The sequence below is a fragment of the Leucoraja erinacea genome, chromosome 1 (genome assembly GCF_028641065.1).
Source record: "Leucoraja erinacea ecotype New England chromosome 1, Leri_hhj_1, whole genome shotgun sequence".
NCBI classification, from domain to species: Eukaryota; Metazoa; Chordata; class Chondrichthyes; order Rajiformes; family Rajidae; genus Leucoraja; species Leucoraja erinaceus.
The window spans coordinates 143199192-143222380 of record NC_073377.1 but is presented as its reverse complement, the minus strand read 5'-3'; the positions used below and the strand labels follow the sequence as shown (position 1 = coordinate 143222380).

At 46.4% G+C, this 23189-nt stretch overlaps 1 protein-coding gene across 1 annotated transcript in view; it reads left to right on the top strand.

Annotated features, from left to right (window-relative positions):
- Positions 1 to 23189, top strand: part of LOC129702932 (uncharacterized) — a 46393-nt gene that overhangs the window by 20101 nt on the left and 3103 nt on the right. Inside the window, exon 2 of the mRNA XM_055645037.1 lies at positions 14007 to 14168. Within this exon, the coding sequence (XP_055501012.1) occupies positions 14007 to 14168 (162 nt within the window). The remainder of the gene's footprint in view (positions 1 to 14006; positions 14169 to 23189) is intronic.

The window sequence follows — 23189 nt, the reverse complement described above, 5'->3', positions numbered from 1 at the left end:
TTACTTTTCGTAACAGCTAATTTCATTGGAGTATGACACGTAAGGCTCTGCCTCCCCTGCCTCCCCTGACCACACATCCCTGGTCTGGTTATTATGATTCAAAATTCTACCAATTCTAGGATTGTTGCTGATAACAGGGTGGAAAATATATTCCTGGTATTTAAGAAAAGAGGCAGAGAGAATAGTAAGATTGAACGACAACTTACCAGTTTGAAGTTTGATCTTTATTTTATGAGGAGTTACGTTGGTGATTACGTGACGAAGTCCCAACTGTGCGCATGTGCGTCAATCTTCAAAGCAGCGGTATGAAATCACAGATAACAAAATGTGTGAAGTAACATAGGAAGATCAGCAACATGAGAACTGCCATATGACCTTTATGAGAGAGAGGGTTGGGCGTGGTGGTACACTTACATCCCAGATAGCCATATACCTGGGCCAGCTCGTCTCCCAGTGGCTCTCCAAACTCTGACGGGACAGCGAATAATGCTGCCAGGCATGGGACCTCTGACAACTGCCGTTCTTTGCTAGAGTCATCGTCCCCGTCAGAGTCGTGGTCAGAACTTTGCTGACCTTCTGCACTCACCTCATCCGTGAGGGTGCTGTTTCACAGGCCTCTCATAGGTGCTGCTGGCACGGCACTTTGTGCAGCCTGGCGCCCACACATCTCCTCCCCGTGGAGTGTGCCTTGCTGGAGCAACCTCTGCATAAGGTGCTCCATTTGCGATAGCCGTTCTGCACCTGTATCGCTCCCCATAAGGGATTCCCGGCCCGACAGCTGAGTCCAAGGGCCTTGCAGACTTTTCCGTAGCCTTACGCCCGACTGGCGCTAGCTCAGTGCTTTCTAGCAGCAAGTCTGCAGTCGCCCATCTCCCAGCCGGCGACTGTGCGGGGGTACCAGGCAGCCGCTCAACGACCGCACTCTCGCGGCTCTCGCTAGGTTTACCTGTGGCTCGCCTCTTCCCCTTTGTCGCCTTTTCCATGGTGCTTCTAGAAAAAAATTAGAACAGAAAACACGGCACCACAGCAAAAAAACGACTTCTTCCAGCTAAGTTTTCCGAACTTAACTGGGTTTTTAAACTACTTACCGCTGGAGGAGCAGTGTCCTCATGCTGGGCCGTGCACCAATGCGTCAGACGTAATGACGCACAGGTGGGACTTCTTCACAGAATCATTCACGTGACTCCGAAGTAAAATACAGGGTATCATGGACAAGTTACCCTAACATCAGTGGCAGGAAAAAACTGGAATCTAAAATGAAGGGCGTAATGAGATAATTCCTTGAAAAGGTTGCAATAACCTGCTCACCCAACCATGTGTGATATCTGCCTCACCAGGTAATGTTTGCAATGACCCTCACTCACTCACAACATCAGCGAATGATGGCACTGGGCCTGTACTTGCTGGAGTTTAGAAGAATGAGGGGTGACCTCATTGAAATTTACCGAATAGTGAAAGGCTTGGATAGAGTGGACGTGGAGAGGATGACTGGTGGGAAAGTCCAGGACTAGAGGTCATAGCCTCAGAATTGAAGGACGTTCCTTTGGGATGGAGATGAGGAGGAATTTCTTTAGTCACAGGGTGATGAATCTGTGGAATTTATTGCCACAGAACGCTGTGGATGCCAAGTCAGTAATATTTTCAAGGCAGAGATAAATAGATTCTTGATTAGTACGGGTGTCAGGGGTTTTGGGGAGAAGACAGGAGAATGGAGTTAGGAGGGAGACACACACCAGCCATGATTGAATGGCAGAGTACACTTGCTGGTCCCGATGGCCTAATTCTGTTCCTGTGACACATAAATTTATGACAAGACACGAGTACCTGTGCTCGCTGTCCACTCAATGGTGCTCCAGTTTCTGCGCTCTCCATCCAGCTCACGGGACCCACCAGACCCCAGCTGTCACACTTCCTCACCACTCACTGGCCCCTCAGTTCCTACATTCCCTGACACCGGGCGGCACGGTGGCGCAGCGGTAGAGTTGCTGACTTACAACGCTTGCAGCGCCGGAGACCAGGTTCAATCCCAGCTACGGGTGCTGTCTGTACAAACATTGTACGTTCTCCCCGTGGCTGCGTGGCTTTTCTCCGAGATTTGCGATTTCGTCCCACATGTACAGGTTTGTAGGTAAATTGTCCCTAGCGTGTGTAGGAGAGTGTTAATGTGGGGATCGCTGGTCGGTGCGGATCCGGTGGGCTGAAGAGCCTGTTTCCGTGCTGTATCGCTAAACTAATCTAAACTAAACTCGACGGGTCCGTGTTTCCCGCACTACTTGACTACGCAACAGGCCCCAAGTACCGGACCCACCATCCTCTTGCCTAGACTGTAGTTCCCACACTCCTCATCCACTGACCAGGGTCATGTTTCATGAGCTCTCCCCATTTGGCACCCGATCCCCATTCTCCTTGAAACTCACTCAGTTTTATTCCGAGTAGCCACTTTAAATTTACTGAATTAACTGCAATTTTGCCATTTAACTCCTTTATAAGAAAGTGAATTAAAAGTATGTTGCATTATAAATAAAATAACATCCGCTAATCCAGAAAATCTCTTAGTCCACCACCCAGCAACGCCAGATTAGTAGATTTTCACTGTTATAAAATTGTGCAGAATTAACATGGATTTATGAAAGAAAAACTCTGTCTCACTATAGGAGGGAACACTCACTAATCTGTGGAAGTTTCTTAATGATGTGACGAATGGAATAGATGTGTGCGACTTTGCGTATATGAACTTCAGTAGATGTTAGAAACATAGACAATAGGTGCAGGAGTAGGCCATTCGGCCCTTTGAACCAGCACCACCATTCAATGTGATCATGGCTGATCATCCTAAATCAGTACCCCGTTCCTGCTTTCTCCCTATATCCCTTGATTCTGTTAACCAGAAGAGCTATGTCCAAACTCTCTCTTGCAAACATCGTTTAATAAGATCGCACACAGGAGGTTGATCAACCAGGTTAGACATGAGAAATTTAGGGTAATATATTGACTTAGATTGAGGTCGAGGTAATGGAAAGAAAGCAAAGAGTGGAAATAAATAGGCAGACTTCTAAATTAGGCAGACTTGTTGGCAAGGAACCACAGTACCCTGGTTATTCATGGAATACATCAAAGACGCAACCGAGGGGTCCAAGTATCGTACGTCCAAGTTTACTAATGCTGGAAAATTAGATGGGATTGCGTGAAGGGCAGAGGCAAGGAGATATGGACAAACGGTGTGCATGTGTATGAGAATGGCAGACAAAATATACGTTTGGGAAAATGTGAAGGGAAAAGAAAAAGAGAGATTTTTATCTGAGTATACGCCTCATCCACAAGTCACTGAAAGCCAATACGCACAGAAGGTTGTGGAGTCATGGATATTTTTAAGGCAGAGATAGACAGATGCACATGCGCGTGCATACACGCGCACACACACACAAGCACGCACGCCCACACTCGTGCACACGCGCACGCACACACACAAGCACGCGCACGCGCGCAGACCACTCACACACATGCGCACACATGCACATGCACGTGCGCACACACACACGTGCACACACACACACCATGCACACACACACACGTGCACACATACACAAGCGCGACTGCATACACACGCGCACACACGCCCCCCACCTCCACTGCCACCTCCTCCTCCTTCTCCCCCAGAGTCGTCGACATGCTCCACCTTGTAAACTGACGGCTACTGCGGGGAAACATAGAAACATCGAAACATAAATGCAGGAGTAGACCATTCAGCCCTTCAAGCCAGCACCGACATTCAAAATGATCATGGCTGATCATCCAAAATCAGTATCCCATTGCTGTTTTCTCTTCATATCCTTTGATTCCATTAGCCCTAAGAGTTACATTCAACTCTCTCTTGGAAACATCCAGTGAATTGCCCTCCACTGCCTTCTGTGGCAGAGAATTCCACAGATCACAACTCTCTGGGTGAAAGGTTTTTCCTCATCTCAGTCCCAAATGGCCTACACCTTGTTCTTAAACTGTGACCCCCCTGGTTCTGGACTCCCCCAACATGGGGAACATTGTTCCTGCATCTAGTCTGTCCAATCCCTTAAGAATTGTATATGAAGAAGGAGGTGGACGTGGAATTATTTGCGGTGGAGGGAGGAGTGGAGAGACCGACGATCGATAGGGAGAAGCCACAGCTGGTGAGAGGGGAGAGTGGCCCTGTCAGTGGCGGCAGCCTGAAGAAAGCGCTGCTAACCAGAGGCAACAACCTGAGCAACAACCACAGCCGTGTTAATCAGAGCATGAGGTGGGTGAAGAAGGGCTCGCTGGTGCAGCCCAGCAGCAGCGGCTACTGACTTTAAGGTGAAATGTGACAAAGTGCTGGAGTAACTTAACAGCCTGAAAAAGTGGACCATCCCAATGTTCAAGAAGCAGTTAGACAGGTACATGGCTAGGACAGGTTTGGAGGGATATGGACCAAATGCGGGCAGGTGGGACCAGTGTAGCTGGGACATGTTGCTCAGTGTGGGCAAGTTGGGCCGAAGGGCCTGTTTTCTAACTGTATCACTCTATGACTCTATGACTCTAAGGGTTTCAACATCATCTATCCATGTTCTCCAGAGATGCTGCCTGACCCTCTGAGTTACTTCAGCATAGAGTATATGGTAATATAGTGTAGAGTAAAAACAGTAAATAATATAGTATACAGTAAACCCTCATTATAATGGACCATAGGTGACAGGGAATGGTGTTCCTTATTGGCGAGTATCTGTTATAAATGAGTAAGGCGTTATCATTGTATGTATTTGAAAAAAAGAACTGCAGATGATGGTTAGTGGACAAAAGGGCACAAAGTGCTGGAGTAACTCAGCAGACTGAAGAAGGGCTCCAACCACGTCATCTATCCAAGTTCTCCATAGATGCTGCCTGACCCTCTGAGTTACTCCAGCACCTTGAGTCCTTTTGTCCCTTAACCATCATCTGTGTGTAGTAGGATAGCGTTAATATATGGGGGTCGCTCGGCGGTGCGGGCTCGTTGGGCCGAAGGGCCTGTTTCCGCTCTGTGATGTATTCAAGAGAGTTAGATATAGCTCTTAGGAATCAAGGGATATGGGGAGAAAGCAGGGACAAGGTACTGATTTTGGATGATGACCCATGATCATATTGAATTGCGGTGCTGGCTCGAAGGGCTGAATGGCCGGCCCCTGCACCTATTGTCTATGTTTCTGTGTTTCTCTGTTACCAACGCAAGAAGGACAGAACTCGACCACAAGTGTGTGCTTGGGTTGGGTCAGGATTACAGATTCACATGTGATCAAGATGGTCACGTGCAAAAAATCTATCCAGATCAGGAAAAAAAAACAGCACCATCTCTCATGAAAAGGGAATGAGAGACTGCCATAATCACGGCAATGTTCACAGAGTCACAGTAATACATAACATGGAAACCAGGCCATTCGGCCAACTCTCTCGTTCCTGGGTCTACTCCATTGCCAGAGTGAGCAACACCGGAAATTGGAGGAACAGCACCTCATATTCCGTCTGGGTTGCTTGCGTCCGATGGCATGAACGTTGAATTCTCCCAATTTTGCTAGCCCTTGCTGTCTCCTCCCCTTCCTTAACCCTCGAGCTGTCTCCTCCCATCCCCCCGCCCTTGGGCTCCTCCTCCTCCCTTTTTCCTTCCTCTCCCCCCCACCCTCCATCAGTCTGAAGAGGGGTTTCGGCCCGAAACGTCGCCTATTTCCTTCGCTCCATAGATGCTGCTGCACCCGCTGAGTTTCTCCAGCATTTTTGTGTACATTCGGTCCACAATGTCCATGCTGACCAGGGTCACTTCCAAATTAATCTCTCACCCTGATCCCATCATCCTGAAACTTGATCAGCGATCCCCACTCATTAACACTATCCTACACACACTAGGGACAATTTTACATTTACACCAAGCCAATTAACCTACAAACCTGTACGTCTTTGGAGCGTAGGAGGAAACCGAAGATCTCGGAGAAAACCCACGCAGGTCACGGGGAGAACATACAAACTCTGTACATACAAGCACCCGTGGTCAGGATTGAACCCAGGTCTCTGCACTGTAAGGCCAAAAGTAGCTGGTGAACACCAAGAAGGTGATAATTGCTCGTTTCTGAGCTTCCCTCCAGTCTAGTTTCAGTAAAAACACCGACTCAAGCACTTGAAAAGACTAAAGTTTATTTTACCAAAAGCGCATCATAGATCAAACACTGCATCTACTATCCCCATCGTGGGTTTGATCCCTGCTTCCATCTATTCAAACCCTCTAGGCCTCGCGTAGACAGAGATACTACAGATGTTCTCCAGGACATCGACCACGAATCTCGTCATCACCGTTTTTATATGCCCCGCGAACTCAAGGGCCGAACCACACATAGGATTGTCTTACAATTACCCAATAACAGATATCGATTATCCCCATACATAACTGACGTTTCCCTAACCCAATAATACAACAGCTCAATACATTGTATTGCTAACGAACTACAGGGTGAAGTCAACTATTGAAACATGTAAGGTACACAAAAATGCTGGAGAAACTCAACGGGTGCAGCAGCATCTATGAAGCGAAGGAGATAGGCAACGTTTTGGGCTGAAACCCTTCTTCAGACTGGTGGGGTGTTGGGGGGGGGGGGTGAAGGCGGGAAGAAGAAAGGAAAAAAGAGGAGGAGGAGCACAAGGGCTGAGGGAGAGGTAGGAAGGGGAGGAGACAGCAAGGCCTAACAGAATTGTGAGAATTCAACTGTCTGAAGAAGGGTTTCGGCCCGAAACGTCACCTATTTCCTTCGCTCCATAGATGGTGCTGCACCCGCTGAGTTTCTCCAGCATTTTTGTGTACCTGTGAGAATTCAATGTTCATCCAACCAGGATGCAGACTCCCCAAGCGGAATATGAGGTGCTGATCCTCCAATTCCGGTGTTGCTCACTCTGGCCAATTGAAATATGTACCTTGATTTACAGGGTTTCCAGACAAAGCTTAACACTCCATCCAATAAACATCCAGCAGAGTCCGATTCTGCAACGTTATCTAGATCTGCAACGCTGTCTAGTTTGCAACCACCCAATCCATTCTATGCATTTGGAATCAGATTGACAAGGCTAGCAGGTTCCCCGATATATTGCATATATCGAAGCTCCGGACTCTCTGGCACCTCTCGCAGCCTGTCCCAGCTCTGCAGAAATCATTCCCAATCTGACCAAATCTCCCAACAAGTCCTGAAATTTAGCCCCATTTTAGAAGTCTTGACTGGTCCAATTTAGCCAGGATTAACCAAGGCACACATCCAAATTAATCCCACACCCAGCACAATGGCTCACAGCCTTCAATGCCTAGACAATGCTAGACGAAAAACTTCTTAAATGTTGTCAGTAACTCTGCTTCCCTCATTCTCTCAGGCAGTTTATTCCTGGTGCTCTGTGGGTGGAAAAATTCCCCTTCAGATCTGCTATCACCCCTTTTCCTGCAGTCTGCCCTACCTAATATGCCTCGTAAATTTATATACCTGTACCTCAATTATGCCTCGTAAATTTATATTCCTCAATTTTGTCCCCCTTGAGATCCTTCTCTCCAGAGGAAACGGACCTTAACCTCTCTTGTGTCTCCTAATCATTGAAATACTAGGGGCGGCACGGTGGCGCAGCGGTAGAGTTGCCGCCTTACAGCGAATGCAGTGCCAGAGACCCGGGTTCGATCCCGACTACGGGTGCTGTCTGTATGGAGTTTGTACATTCTCCCCGTGACCTGCTTGGGTTTTCTCCAAGATCTCCGGTTTCCTCCCACATTCCAAAGACGTACAAGTTTGTAGGTTAATCGGCTTGGTATAAATATAAAAATTGTCCCTAGTGGGTGTAAGATAGTGTTAGTGTGCGGGGATCATTGGTCGGCGCGGACCCGGTGGGCCGAAGGGCCTGTTTCCATGCTATATCTTTAAACTAATCTAAACATGGGGACTCGAACTGACTGTGATACTTCAGCTGAGAGCCATCCAATTTTTTATAAATCTGAAGTATAACCTCTTGCTCTTGTATTGAATTACCCAGAGAGGTTAGATGTGGGACAGGCTCTTTGGTCGGGTTACAGTGATACAGCATGGAAACAGGCCCTTTGTCTGCGGAGGGCGCTCAGCATCGCCAAGGACTGCTCTCACCCCAACCATGGACTGTTTAACCTCCTACCATCCGGGAGGCGCTACAGATCTCTCCGTTGTGGAACCAGCAGGTCGAGGAACAGCTTCTTCCCGGCGGCTGTCACTCTACTCAACAACGTACCTTGGTGACTGCCAATCACCACCCCCCCCGGGCACTTATTATTATTTATTCAAATCATTTGCTATGTCGCTCTTCCAGGGAGATGCTAAATGCATTTCGTTGTCTCTGTACTGTACACTGACAATGACAATTAAAATTGAATCTGAATCTGAATCTGAGATGCACAGAGTCCTTTACAGAGGAGTAGGGGAATCAAAGACCAGATGACATAGGTTTAGGGTGAGAGGAGAAAGGTATAATAGGGTCCCGAGGAGGAATTTATTAACAGAGTGATGGATAAATGATACAAACTGCCAGAGGAGGTAGTTGAGGTATACATTGTATCAACATTTAAAAAAACATTTGGACTGTTACATGGATAGGAAATGATTAGAGAGATATGGGCCAAACACAGGCAGGTGGACTAGTGTAGATGAGGCATCTTGGTCGGCATAGATGTTGGGCCAAAGGGCCTGTTTCCATGCTGTATCACTATAACCCGACCAAAGAGCCTGTCCCACATCGACTATTTTTAGGCGACTGCATGCGACTGTCATAGTCGTATTAGGTCGCCGAAAAACCAGTGTCTGGACCCCCCTTCGACATAAAATTTTAAATAGAATCATCACAAGCAAAACAAACCAAAGTCAGCACTGGCGACAGCCTATGTCACCAGGCGACAACCTACGACAGCACCTACATCAGGAGAAGTCAAGCTACGCTCATTGGCGTCAAACACACATGTTGAAAATCCAGCAGCGACCAGAAAGACGCTACAACTCTTTGTGTGACTGAGGAGACTACTCACGCCCATACAGGCCACACCACGGCAACCATGTGGTGATGGTTTAGTCGCCTGTAGTCACCTAAAAAATAGCCTAAGTGGAACAGGTCCTTAATGAAGACCAACAGTCCATATGCCTTCTTAAAACTATTTGCTACCTGCACAGCCAGCTTCAAGGGTCATTGGTCTCAAATACCAAGGTCCCTCTGCTGCTCAGAACTCCCTTGGACCCGAGCATTCATGGCATATGTAGTAACCTCATTAGCACTCCCAAATTGCAACTCATTGCATTGAGGCACAACACAGACCCTCAGCCCACTGCGTCCGCACCGACCAGCGATCCACGCTCATTAATACTTCCCTACACACTCTAGGGGAAATATTACATTTATACAATTATACCAAGCCGATTAACCTGTGAACCTGCATGTCTTTGTAGTGTGGGACGAAATCGAAGATCTCAGAGAAAACCCACACAGATCACGGGGAGAACGTACAAACTCTGTACAGACACCATTAGTAAGGCTATTTCACCAACACTTTAGTCTCCCCTGAAGCCAGATCACCTTCCACACCATCAATAACTTCACCAATATTTGTGTCTTCCACGAGCTTACTGACCATACCTCCTCCGTCTACATCAAAATCATTCTTGAATATTACAGGCAACAAAAAATCCCAGCACCAATCCTTGTGGAACTGGAGCTGCAGCTGATGAACTCAGGATCATCCGGAAGCCAAGGGAACCACAGATAGGAGCTTTAGTGAGATGGCCACCCACGTCCATGCAGAAAGTAGCTGGGTGACCACAAAGAAGGGTAAAGGAAGGCGGAAGAGAAAGCAAAGAAAAGGGGAACCATTCTTGCCATCCGCTGGTCCTCTGGCACCTTATTTGTGTCCATCAAAGATGTCAACCAGAACCAAAGAAACATTTTTCCTTGCTCCCACAATAGCATGGGTTAAATCCCATCCAGTCCTGGGGATTTATCCACCTTTAATTCTACCATGCTGCCCAAGAAAAGCAGCAAACATAATCAAAGTCTTGTCCCACCCCGGTTATTCCTCTTCTCCACGCTCCCACCAGGCAGAAGATATAGAAGCTTGAAAGTGTGCATCACGTGTTAAGGGGTTGTACAGGCTAGATGCAGGAAGATTGTTCCCGATGTTGGGGAAGTCCAGAACAAGGGGTCACAGTTTAAGGATAAGGGGGAAATCTTTTAGGACCGAGATGAGAAAAAGAATTCACACAGAGGGTGGTGAATCTCTGGAATTCTCTGGCACAGAAGGTAGTTGAGGCCAGTTCATTGGCTATATTTAAGAAGGAGTTAGATGTGGCCCTTGTGGCTAAAGGGATCAGGGGGTATGGAGAGAACGCAGGTACAAGATACTGAGTTGGATGATCAGCCATGATCATATTGAATGGCGGTGCAGACTCGAAGGGCTGAATGGCCTACTCCTGCACCTATTTTCTATGTTTCTATGTTTCTATACTCGAGAACAGATTCTTCCTCTCTGATATTAAGCTTTGCAATGGTCCTTCAGAAGTTGGGGTATTGTGCAATTCATCTCCACCCCATTGTGAACATTGGACGTAGTCGATTAACTGATGCGCTACAATGCTGAGAATTATACTCTGCACTCTGTATCGTCCTCTTTGATCTACCTATTGCATGAGTGTGATGTTGTATTTGTGCATAGCATTACCTGATCTGAATGGATAGCACACAAAACTACATACAGGTATTTCACTGTATCTTGGTACACATGACAATAATAAACATAAACCGATTAGGATTTCCCTTTGCTGAATCCTCCAAATAGTAAATCCATTTTCTTTGCGAATACAGGTGAAACATGTTTGTTTAGGATAGTTTTAGATGTCCCAATGTGCCTTTCACTTTACCTCATCACTCTTTTCTCCTTTAATACCGCTTTCAGTGATATTTTTTAACCCAACTTCATGTTCCCAAGATTGTCAGGTTGGGCATAGAAAAAAATCTCAAGCTTGACTCGGGACCAGAACAGTCATGCACAGTTGGTGCACTGGCCAAGGCCCATTTTTATGCCCACGCAGATCTCTATTGCACAAGACTTTGGAGAGAGTGCACCTGATAGGTCTTAAGGGCCTGTCCCACTTAGGCTATATTTAGGTGACTGTCGGCGATTGTCATAGTGTAGCAGGTTGCTGAAAAACCGGCGACTGGATCTCCCTTTGACATAAAATTTGAAATAGAATCATTACTTTAACAACAAATAAAACCCGGTCAGCACCGGCGACAACCTACGTCACCTGGCGACAACCTACGTTACCGTGGCAACAACTACGACAACACCTAAGTCAGGAGAAGTCAAGCTACGTTCATTGGCGTCAAACCCACTGTCGCCGATTGCCTCCGACAAATTTTTCAACATGTTGAAAATCCAGCGGCAACCAGAAAGGCGCTACGACACTTTGGGCGACTGAGGATACTACTCCTGACCATACAGGCGAAACCCTAGCCATCTGTAGTCGCTTAAAAAATAGCTTAAGTGGACAGATCCTTTACTTGGTGCTTGAAAGTCAATTGGCACCTGATGCCATCCATTAGGAAGTTGGGCGCAGTGTTCATGAGTGTTATTTCACTCGAGAAGAGCTGTCACATTCCTGGTGACGTTGGTGCACAGGATGATTAAATAGATTTAAGGGCAGCACGGTGGTGCAGCGGTAGAGTTGCTGCTCTACAGCGCCTGCAGCGCCGGAGACCCGGGTTCGATCCCGACTACGGGTGCTGTCTGTACGGAGTTTGTACGTTCTCCCCGTGACCCGCGTGCGTTTTCTCCGGGATCTTCGGTTTCCTCCCACACTCCAAAGACGTACAGGTCTGTAGATTAATTGGCCTGATATAAGTGTAAATTGTCCCACATGTGTGTTAGCGTGTGGGGATCATTGGTCGGTGTGAACTCAGTGGGCCGAAGGGCCTGTTTACGCGCTTTATCTCTGAACTAAACAAAACTAAAGATAAACCTGCAGCTTGTTATAGCCTGTTATTGTTAGAAACTGGAGGAATAACATGTAACGTGTCAGCTTTAACGTCTAAGAGAATTAGAAGACATGAATTAAAGGGTCCTGAGTAAGACAATGAAACATTGGTATTTGCAGGTATCTGCTGGAATTTTCAACAATCACTACTACTATTGCCGATTATTATCATATGTACCGAGGTACAGTAAGGAGCATTTGCTTGTGTGCTATTCAATTAAATCATTTCATGCTATCTAGGAGTACAACCAAGCCATGCAGAAGTGCATAAAGGACCTGTCCCACTTACGTGTCCTTGGCACACAAATTACACAACCTCGTGGTCGCATTAAGGCACACGGGCATCGTATGGCCGTCCGGGGCCGGTCCCACTGAGAAGCGCGGAGGGGTATGTAGTTGTGCGCGACATCGTGCGGGGCGCCGAAATCTTTGTAGCAAACTAAATCTTCGCGCACCAACGGCCTGTTGCGAAACTGACGGCCAAAGTGGGACAGGTCCAAGACCCTGGCGCGATGCAATGTCTCACCTCCAACAGCAGCAGAAGCAGGCAAATGATCGCCGAACTCGGCCTGGGGCTCACGGCCGTTGCGGTTCGGATCGGCCCCCACTTCTACTCCCAGAATGGGGCCAAGGAAATTGAAGATAGATACAAAATGCTGGAGTAACTCAGCGAGACCGGCAGTATCTCTGGAGAGAAGGAATGGGTGACTTTTCAGGTCAAGACCCTTCTTTCAGACTGACGAAGGGTCTTGACACGAAACATCACCCATTACTTTCCTCCAGAGATGCTGCCGGTCCCGTTGAGTTACTCCTGCATTTTGTGTCTATCTTCAACTGACGTCACGTGCTCCAGACGGCTGTGCGGACGCATTAAATTGTGTGCTACCTTCGCGGGACCGTCGCGTAATTAGCGTGCCAAGGGCACGTAAGTAGGACAGGGGCTTTAGCTTGTGCACAAAGAAAAATATCAGAGTGCAGAATATTGGTTTCCAGCATTGTAGCAGTTCCAGTTCCAGAGAAAAAGTCATATGTCCACAATGAAGGTCAGTTGGAAAATTGGGAATAGCCCCTAACCAATTGAAGGACCGTTCAATGGTCTGATAACAGAGGGGAAGAAGCTGTTCCTGAATCTGGTGATGTGTGCCTTCAAGCCTTTGTATCTTCTACCCAACAGGAGATGGGAAAAGATTGAATGGTTGGCGTGTAAAAAGTCCTTGATTATGTTGGCTGCTTTCACCAGGCAGCATGAAGTGTAGACGGAGTCAATGGTGGAGAGCTTATTCTGTGTGATTGGCTCGGCTACAGTGTAAATCCTGGCCAAAACAGAGCTAAAATAAAGCAAATGATTTATGCATCTACAAGGCCTGTTAGCATTTTTCTGTAAGAAGCCTCAAGCTGTGAGCTGGTGCCAGGAAGTCTAGGTCCCAGATCAATGCATCAGATAAGGTGAGGTCCAGATATCCTCCCAATTCATAGAATGTATGAGGACTGTAGAGAAACTCTGAGGTGTTGTAGGTGCATTTTTTTCGATTGGATTGCTGCAAAGTGATTGTAAATAATGTTAATAATGTTGCAGGACAGTTACACTGCTGTTTGATGATTGGCTGAAGTGTGAAGCCCTGGCTGAATTATTTGTACTACCAGGGTAAATGTTGTATTATGCAGTTAATCTGACTAATTTCCAGAAGCTTCTGTAGAAACATTGTATTGGGACTCTTTGGGGGACTCGATTATCCAACTCTGGGCAAGAAAATCTGTGCATCTACCTAATCTATTCCTCTCATGATTTTGTACACCGCTATAAGATCACCCCACACACTCCTGTGCTCCTGTGGAATAGAGACCCAGCCTACTCAACCTCTCCCTATAGCTCAGACCCTTTAGTCCTGGCAACATCCTCGTAAATCTTCTCTGATTTTGGGAAAATTATTTAATGTATTTATTTTGTCTTTCTTTTAATTGTAGGTGCCTGTGACTGGACAACCAAATGGTACTAATGGAGTAGACGATGATTCCAATCCTCTTCAGCCATATTTAATAGTGGCCATTGCCTTGCTGGTGATAGTTCTGTTGGTGTGTTTTGCAGCAGTCATTGGAGTAGCTCTCATCTATTTTAAACTGAGTCAGGTACTTACACTTTACAAAATAACATGCACGCTGCATGGTAAGAAATGCAAAATAAAGATTTGCTTGTCCATTCTGTGGTTGTAGGAAGGGACATTCTAAAAAGCACTCCAGCATTTTGTGTCTCTTTTCGGTGTAAACCAGCATCTACAATTCGTTTGCGTAAGAAAGAACTGCAGATGCTGATTTAAATCGAAGGTAGGCACAAAATGCTGGAGTAACTCAGCGGGTGAGGCAGCATCTTAGGAGAGATGAAATGACGTCTGAACCAGACCCTCAGTCTGAAGAAGGGTCTCGACCCGAAACGTCGCCCATTACTTATGCTACCTCACCCACTGAGTTATTCCAGCAATTTGTGTCTATCTGCAGTTCCTTCCTACACTCTCAGGCCACCCCTTTATTTCAATAGATTATTATTATCGGGGAGTTCAGCACCGTCATCCTGCCTGGACACTATAACCCGGGACAACCTTAACTGATAAAAATCTGTGGGCAAGAGTTTCATATTCACGCCAGTTCAATTGAAAATGTGATGTTTGATTTTACATCTTGTAGATTACAATTAAAACACAAAGTACGTGTGCCATAACTCCAGGATAAGCACTCAATTAAGAAAACCAAGCTCAACGCCAAAGTATAGAACCATATGAAATTCTTAAGGGATTGGACAGGCTAGATGCAGGAAAAATGTTCTCCATGTTGGCGGTGTCCAGAACTAGGGATCACTGTTTAAGAACAAGGGGTAGGCCATTTAGAACTGAGATGAGGAATATCTTTTTCACCCAGAGAGTTGTGAATCTGTGGAATTCTCTGCCACAGAAGGCAGTGGAGGCCAATTCACTGGATGTTTTCAAGAGAGAGTTAGATTTAGCTTCGGGCTAACAGAATCAAGGGATATGGGGAGAAAGCAGGAACGGGGTACTGATATTGGATGATCAGCCATATTGAATGGCTGGCTCGAAGGGTCGAATGGCCTACTCCTGCACCTTTGTTTCTATTGTCTGTTGTTTAACTATCTAACTGAATATACCACTTAGGCTAAGGACAATAACTAAGTCCATATGTGCCAAACAGCTACCTACATCTTAACTACCTCAGTAAAAAAGAAAAATAGTAAGATTAAACGAGAACTTACCAGTTTGAAGTTTGATCTGTATTTTATGAGGAGTTACGATGAGAGATTACGTGAAGAACCTGCTCAGCAAGCATGCGCAGCATACTTCAAAACAGCGGAGTGGAATCATAGATAGACACAGTTATTGAGGTAAACACAGTAAAGACAAGGAGACCTCAGTTTATCATATTATTGAGGGTGGGAGCGGAAGGCCCGTAATCCCTCATCGTAACTCCTCATAAAATACAGATCAAACTGCAAACTGGTAAGTTCTCGTTTAATCTTACTATTTTACTTCGGAGTGACTACGTGAAGATTTCAAAGCTCTGTGATTTAAAACGGTGTAACAGTTATTACTTCACTCACTGCCGAAGTCCTTCAGGGAGGAAGTGTGTTATCGTAATCAACCAATGAATCGGTTTGTAGAAAACAAAACGGTTTTTATTAACAATAACAACAAAAAATAAATCGCTCCCCCAGGCTTAAATTAAATATTTGCAGACTGTAAATTTTTTTCTGCAATAAAACAGGTTTTGCCAACGGCTTGTGATAAAAAGTTCTGAACGTGGTTTCCCTCGACCATCCTGCTGTAGCCAGGATGTGGTCCATCGGCACGTTCATTCTTTCAGCCGTTGATGTGGATGCTGCCTTGGTGGAGTGAGATTTATACAAGTTAGTGTCAATCCCTGCAGCCTTTAGTACCTGCTTGAGCTATCTCGAAATGGTTTAGCTCGTCACCCGACCATGAGGTTTTTTATGACTGACCCACAAGGCTTTTTCACTCCCTCTAATATTATTAGTTGTGTCTATATAGGATAGTAGGTGGGTCATGACACATAACCGTGGTTCTGGCGGGTAAGCCCGGAATTCCATGACTGGATTTGGTGTTCCTGGCCTGCTCTGTTTGATCAGTCCCTGGATCATAAAAGAGATCTGGTCTGGAACTGTAATCATGTTGTCCAGTCGCAATCAATGTAGTGACAGGACCCTCTGTGCGGATACAAGTGCCATTAACATTAGCGTTTTGAGTATTAATTGTTCCAGGCTGAGGGACCTGGCTGGTGGCCATCCCCTGAGGTAAGTCAGGACCACACTGACATCCCATATATGGGTGTACCTTGGTCTAGGGGGGTTGGTATTGTAAATGCCCTTCATTAATTTTACCACCAGCGGGTGAGATCCCATGGCCTGTTGTCCTGGTGTTAGTTTTAAATAGGCAGACAGGGCACTTCTTCCTGTGTTAATGGCACTGGAGCTGAGTCCTTCTTCGTAGTGAAGTTTGGCCAGGAATTCCAGTACGTTGATGATTGATGCAGTTGTGTAGGTGGTCCCTGTATCCAGACAGTACTTTTCCCATTTTTTGATACTGGTCAAGTATTGTTTTTTAGTGGATGTTCAGAGGGATGCTGACATGGTGTCGATGGTTTGTTCTGATAATCCCAGTCCCAGAAGTGGTCTGTTCAGAATCTGCAACCCAGAAGTTTGATTTTTTCATGGCACAGGTGGCTTGTGCCTGACAATGGGTGTTAATAACTCTGGGTCACTGGGGAATACCATTGGAGTTTCAACAACCATATCATGGAGTATCGGGAACCATGGCTGCATAGGCCAATCGGGTACTATCAAAATACCTGAAGCAGAGTCCATTTGTATTTTGCGTAGTACCCGACTGATGAGGCAGAAGGGAGGAAATGCATAGAAGAAGAAATTTACCCAATCCAGCGTGAACGCATCTACCGCTGCTGCCTCAGGGTCTGGTTCCCAAGCGACATACATTGGTATCTGGTGATTTAGCCTTGATGCGAATAAATCGATATCTGGCGTGCCATATTGCTTGATAACTTTTGCAAATATTTTGGGGTTTAACATCCATTCGATGTTGTCATTAAATTTACGTGACCTGGTGTCTGCCACTGTATTTAGCTTACCTGGCAGGTAAGTTGCTGATAGCCAAATATGTCTTTCGACACACCATTGCCAAATTGTGTTGACCAACTTGTCGCATGATAACGATTTTATGCCGCCCATATGGTTAATGTAGGCCACCACCGTAGTATTATCTATTTGTAACCGTACATGCAAGTGATGCATATTTGATACATATGCTTTTAAACCATAAAAGGCACCCAACATCTCTCGATAATTAATGCCCAGTGTAAGTAGTAATGATGACTGGGTTAGTCCATCTACCATCTGTGCTGGATATGGAGTTTGTTGCTCCCCAGCCTTGAGCACTGACATCTGTTTGGATAACTAACGTAGGGTCGGTGATGATAAAAGGGCTGAAACTATGCCAAATGTTTTTTGCCCACCACTGTAGTTCTGATATTGCTTCAGTGGGTAACTTCATGACACGATCATAATGACCTGCATGTCATTTTAGTGCCTGTACCTTTGCTCTTTGTAAGTTTTGATAGTGCAAAGGTCCGAATTGTTTAGCCGGAAATGCTGCTACCATTTTCCCAATTACTCTTGCTACTTGTCGAATAGTTGGTCGTTCATTGCCCATTAAATTGTTGCATGATTGTGCCAATGCAACTGTTTTGTCTCTTGGCAAAGTTACAGTCATATGAACTGAATTAATTGTGAAGCCCAAGCAGTCCATGGTTGTGGATGGCTTCAACTTAGATTTATCTGAATGTGCCTCTTCCATATCCTTCATTTGCTTTGTGAGGTCTTTGCCAAAGAGCAGTGTGTCTGGCTCAGTGTGTTGATTCACGTTTCTCTCTCACATCGGTTGTTTCGACAATAATCGACCAGGCACCGGGGTTGCTTTAAACGTACGTTTTATTGAGCAGGAGTCTCCACACAGGTTACAACCTGGCAAAGAGTCAAGCTGACTGCCCTTAATTGCAAGGCTCTTTATATGTTAATACCACCGTTTAGCACCTCCCACATTCCCCTGATCAAAGAACCGACAGGTACGAAGAATATAGGAAACCAAGTATGTACATATAAGGGGATGAAAGAGGACCCACACATAATCTCAGACCAGTACATTCCTCAGTCTTCCTGGCTAGGGGGGGAGGTTGTGTATTCCTCAATCTTGTCAGACTGGGCCTGTGTGAGGTCAGTAACTGCAAGACAAGAGCAGCCTGTTGTCTGGTCAGCTCTTATGTCCTTTGGTCTACCTGGCCAACCATTTTGCACAACATTGATTCAGAATTTCTACATCAAGTGGCTGGGGTTTTACACAACCCCACAAATTTAGGATTGGGCAGGTCTTATGATTTCTTTACGCAGGTTGTTGATCTCTAATTGCATATTGCACAACAGAGCGAGAGTATCTTGTTGATTAGTGGTCATCTCGGTGTTGTCCACGGAACGAGCAAACGATGTGATGGCTGACGTCAGGAGCCTGAGGATCTGCTACAGTTTTAGCTCCTGGCTCCGAATATTTGCCCCAACATGCCCCCAGATTTGGCTGTTTACAGCCGGCAGTTCTCTGGAGCTGTATATGTTTCTAAGGCCTCATTGACCACCTGCTCCAGTAGGGGCCTGTTGGAGAGGCGGTTGATGCTGGCCGCTCGTTTGGCCTCTAACGGTCTTCCTGCACGTTGGGCTGCCACGTAGTGGTCCACCACACCCAGCAGCTCTTCCTGTTCCTGCACCCCTTGCATACTCCCGAAATCTTCAGCCAGCGTCCCCTCTTCTTGACCAGCACAGTCCTGGTCACCAAAGCTACCCTCGGGTAAGGAGGAAGCAATAGGCAGTGCACAAGGCACTGTGGAGGGAGTGCCTGAACTCCCCCTGCGAGAGTGCCCCTCACGCGGCGCGTCTCGCTGGAGCACCTGCTCCAGGAGCCGCTCCATGCGGCTCAGGCGGCTGTCTCTCCCCCGTGTGGGTGGAGAGACGTCCCCGTCTGACGAGTCGGAAACCACCGCCCGGACGCTTTTCTGGGTAGCTTTACATCCAGCCCGCTGCTCAGGCGCTAGCGGGACTGGGCTCGGCACGGTGTCGGGGATGTCGGAGCGCCCGGTAAGTGGTCCTACCGCCTGTTGCTGCCCCCCCCTGATGGAACGCTCCTCCGGTGGAGTCGAACGGGGAACAGATTTCTTTGAGAGCCTTTTCTTAGTTGTACTCATTCTGAAAGCAGAAATCAGATGGCTCTCCTTTCGCAAGTAAAGCCGACCTCAGTTTAACTTACCTGATGGTCCGTCTTTTAAATTGCAGCGGGAGCGCCTGACTCCCACTGTAGCCGCTGTTGCACTGCTGGCGTAATGCCGCGCATGCGTGCTGAGCGGGTTCTTCACGTAGTCACTCACGTGACTCCGAAGTAAAATGATGTAGATGCCAGCATATCATTGGGGTTATCAAGTGGGCACCTCCCTTCACTGGTGTTTCATTGAGTCAGGCCCACAACACCTCGGGAAGCCTCAACAGTTGATTCTGGTGTCCTAGAATAACACCCCTCAATACCTGCTCCCACCACCTCTGCTACAGTATATGTTATTCTAGCGTAAAAGTATAAAAAAATACCCCACAATGTTTGAATTTTTAAAAATTCTATTTGAATTTTTATTGTGAGTGGGACAACTTTATATTCTACCCTGCTGGCTCAGTTTATCCAAAGTCTAATCCATTATATTGGGCCTGAAATACTGGAAAAAACCTCTCCTACATCATTGGAATGTAATGATTCACTTTACATTATTCGCATAATTTACATAATGTGAATTATTATTAATCACAATAAACTAATTGTAATTAACATTCATCACATCTGCTGGCTTTCACTTCCAATACTTAAAGGATAATGAACAGCCAAAGAAGTTAGCACGGTGGAGCAGTGGTAGAGTTGCTGCCTTACAGCGGTAGAGACCTATGTTCGATCCTGACTACAGGTGCTGCCTGTACGGCATTTGTAATTTTTTCACGGACTCTGCCACAGAGGGTAGTTGAGGCCAGTTCATTGGCTATATTTAAGAGGGAGTTAGATGTGGCCCTTGTGGCCAAGGGGATCAGAGGGTATGGAGAAAAGGCAGGTATGGGATACTGAGTTGGATGATCAGCCATGATCATATTAAATGGCGGTGCAGGCTCGAAGGGCCGAATGGCCTACTCCTGCACCTAATTTCTATGTTTCTATGTCTATGTTTCTATTTGTAAGTTTTTCACGGGTTTTCTCCGGGATCTCCGGTTTCCTCCCACATTCCAAAGACGTACAGGTTTGTAAGTTAATTGGCGGTATAAGTGTAAATCGTCCCTAGAGTGTGTAGAATAGCGTTAGTGTGCGGGGAATGCTAGATGGCACCAACTCAGTGGGCCGAAGGGCCGGTTTCCATGCTGTATCTCTAAACTAAAGTAAAAAGGTCCCTGTGCATGTTGGTGCAAATTGCATCTGTATGAAAAAGGATGAGGTCCTGCAAAACGATTATCGGGAGTCAGCCTAAAAGGTGGTGATCTCCGGAAAATATCTGGTACGACATTCTAGTGAGGGTTGGAACAGGAAGATAGGACAGATAAATGTGTGGCTGAGGAACTGGTGCAGGGGGCAGTGATTCAGATCTTTGGACCATTGGGATCTCTTCTGAGGAAGAGGTGACGTGTACAGAAGGGATGGGTTGACCTTGAACTGGAGGGGAACCAATATCCTTGCAGGCAGGTTTGCTGGGTGGGTTTAAACTAGATTGGTAGAGGAGTGAGATCCAATGCAGGACTGAGACGGGTGAGAAGCTTGAAGTCACTATGGATGGTGATGAAATAAATTTCCATGTAGCGAATAGGCAAGAACAGGAGGGTGTGAGGAAGGACAGTTGGATTGAATTGCACATTTTAATGCGAGAGGCCTGATAAGTAAGGTGGATAGACTCAGGGCGTGGATAGGAATGTGTGACTGGGATGTCACACGTACCCATTGTGGGAACCTAGCTAAGAAAGGGAGAGGGTTGGCAGCTTAATGTTCCAGGGTACATGTGCTACAGGAGAGATAGAGAGGTGAGGGTATAACAGGAGCCGGTGTTGCTTTGTTGATTAAGCAGTAATTTGAGATGACATTTCTGAAGGACTGCTCAGGGAGGCTATATGAGTGAAGGTGAGTAATAAAAAGGGGATGATCTCCTTGTTGGGAGTGTACTACAGGCCTCCAAATAGTCAACAGGAATTGGAAGAGTGAATATGCCAGGAGATTGCAGGCAATATCGACTGGGAATATCAGAATTTTATTTTATTTGATCTTTTTTTAAAAAAATCAACTTGATGGTAATATTGATAAATGTATTGTGATTTTATGTCCTGTAAGGTGTCCTTGGGTGTCCAGAAAGGCGCCAGCAAATAAAATGCATTATTATTATTATTATCATGGTGCCAAGCTCGTAGACGGGGTAGAATTTGTCGTATGTGTTCAGGCAAGTTACTCCGGAAATATGGAGAGTGCCCTACATGGGAGAGGACAAACCTTGATCTACTATTTGGAAACTGGGAAGAGCAAGTGACTGAAGTGTCCGTGAGTGAGTCTTTTGGGACCAGCGACCACTGTTCTAGTCTGAAGAAGGGGCTCAAACCGAAAGGTCATCCATTCCTTCTCTCCAGAGATGCTGCCTGTCCCGCTGAGTTGCTCCATCTATCTTCTATTAGCTTTAAGATAGTTATGGATAAAGACAGGGAGGGCCCACAAGTTAAAATTCCTAATTTGGGCAAGGCCGACTTTGATGGTATTGGACAGGAACTTGTTCAAGTTAATTGGAGTAAGTTGTCTGCGGGCAAAAGAACACCCAGAAGGCGGGATGTTTTTAAAAGTGTGATGACAAGAGTTGAGGGCATGCATGTTCCAGCAAGGTATTTGATAAGCTTCCAGATGGTAGGAAGCTCTGGAAGGATAGATTGTATGGGATCCAGGGAGAGCTAGCCGACTGGATCGAGAATTGGCTTCATGGAAGGAAGCAGAGGGTGAAGGTGGAAGGTTAAGGGAAGCACGGTGGCACAGATGTAGAGTTGCTGCCTTACAGCTAATGCAGCGCCGGCGACCCGGGTTCGATCCCGACTACAGGTGTTGTGTACGCAGTTTGTACGCTCCCCTCGTGATCTGCGTGGGTTTCCTGTGAAAGCTCCGGTTTCCTCCCACACTCCGAAGACGTACAGGTTTGTAGATTAATTGGCTTGGTATAGATGTAAAATTGTCCCTAGTGTGTGTAGGATAGTGTTAATATGCAGGGATCGCTGGTCGGTGTGGACTCGGTGGGCTGAAGGGCCTGTTTCCATGCTGTATCGCTAAACTAAACTAAACTCAACTAAATTATTGGATCGGAGACCTGTGGCTAGTGGTGTACCTCAGGGATCGGAGCTTAGCCCAGAGCTAAGAATGTATAAGGGATGATTAGCAAGTTTGCAGTTGACACTACAGTGGGTGGTATCGTAGATAGCGAAGATGGTTATCAAAAATTGCAGCACGATCTTGATCAGTTAGTTGGTCAAGTGGGCTGAGGAATGGTTAATTGAGTTTAATGCAGATAAGGGCAAGGTGTTGCATTTTGGGAAGTCAAACCAGGTTAGGACTTTCACAGTGAATGGCGGGCTCTAGGCAGTGTCGTAGAGCAGAGGGATCTAGAAGTGCACACACAATAGTTCCTTGAATGCGGTATCACAGGTAGATAGGGTGGTCAAGAAGGCTATTGGCACATTGACCTTCACTGGTCAGGGTGTTGTGAATAGAAGTTGTGTTACAGTTGTACAAAACATTAGTGAGGCCACATTTGTAGTATTGTGTTCAGTATTATAGCCCTGTCCCACGGTGCGAGTTCATTCAAGTGCTCCCCCGAGTTTTTAAAAATTCAAACTCGTGGTAAGCACGGCGAATGAACGTAGCGGGTACGTCGGAGCTCGGGGACGTCTCTTAGCGGCTCGTAACACTAACGGCAGGTATTCGGGAAGACTCGCTAATGGCAGGTAAGCACGGGAAGACTCGTGAAGAT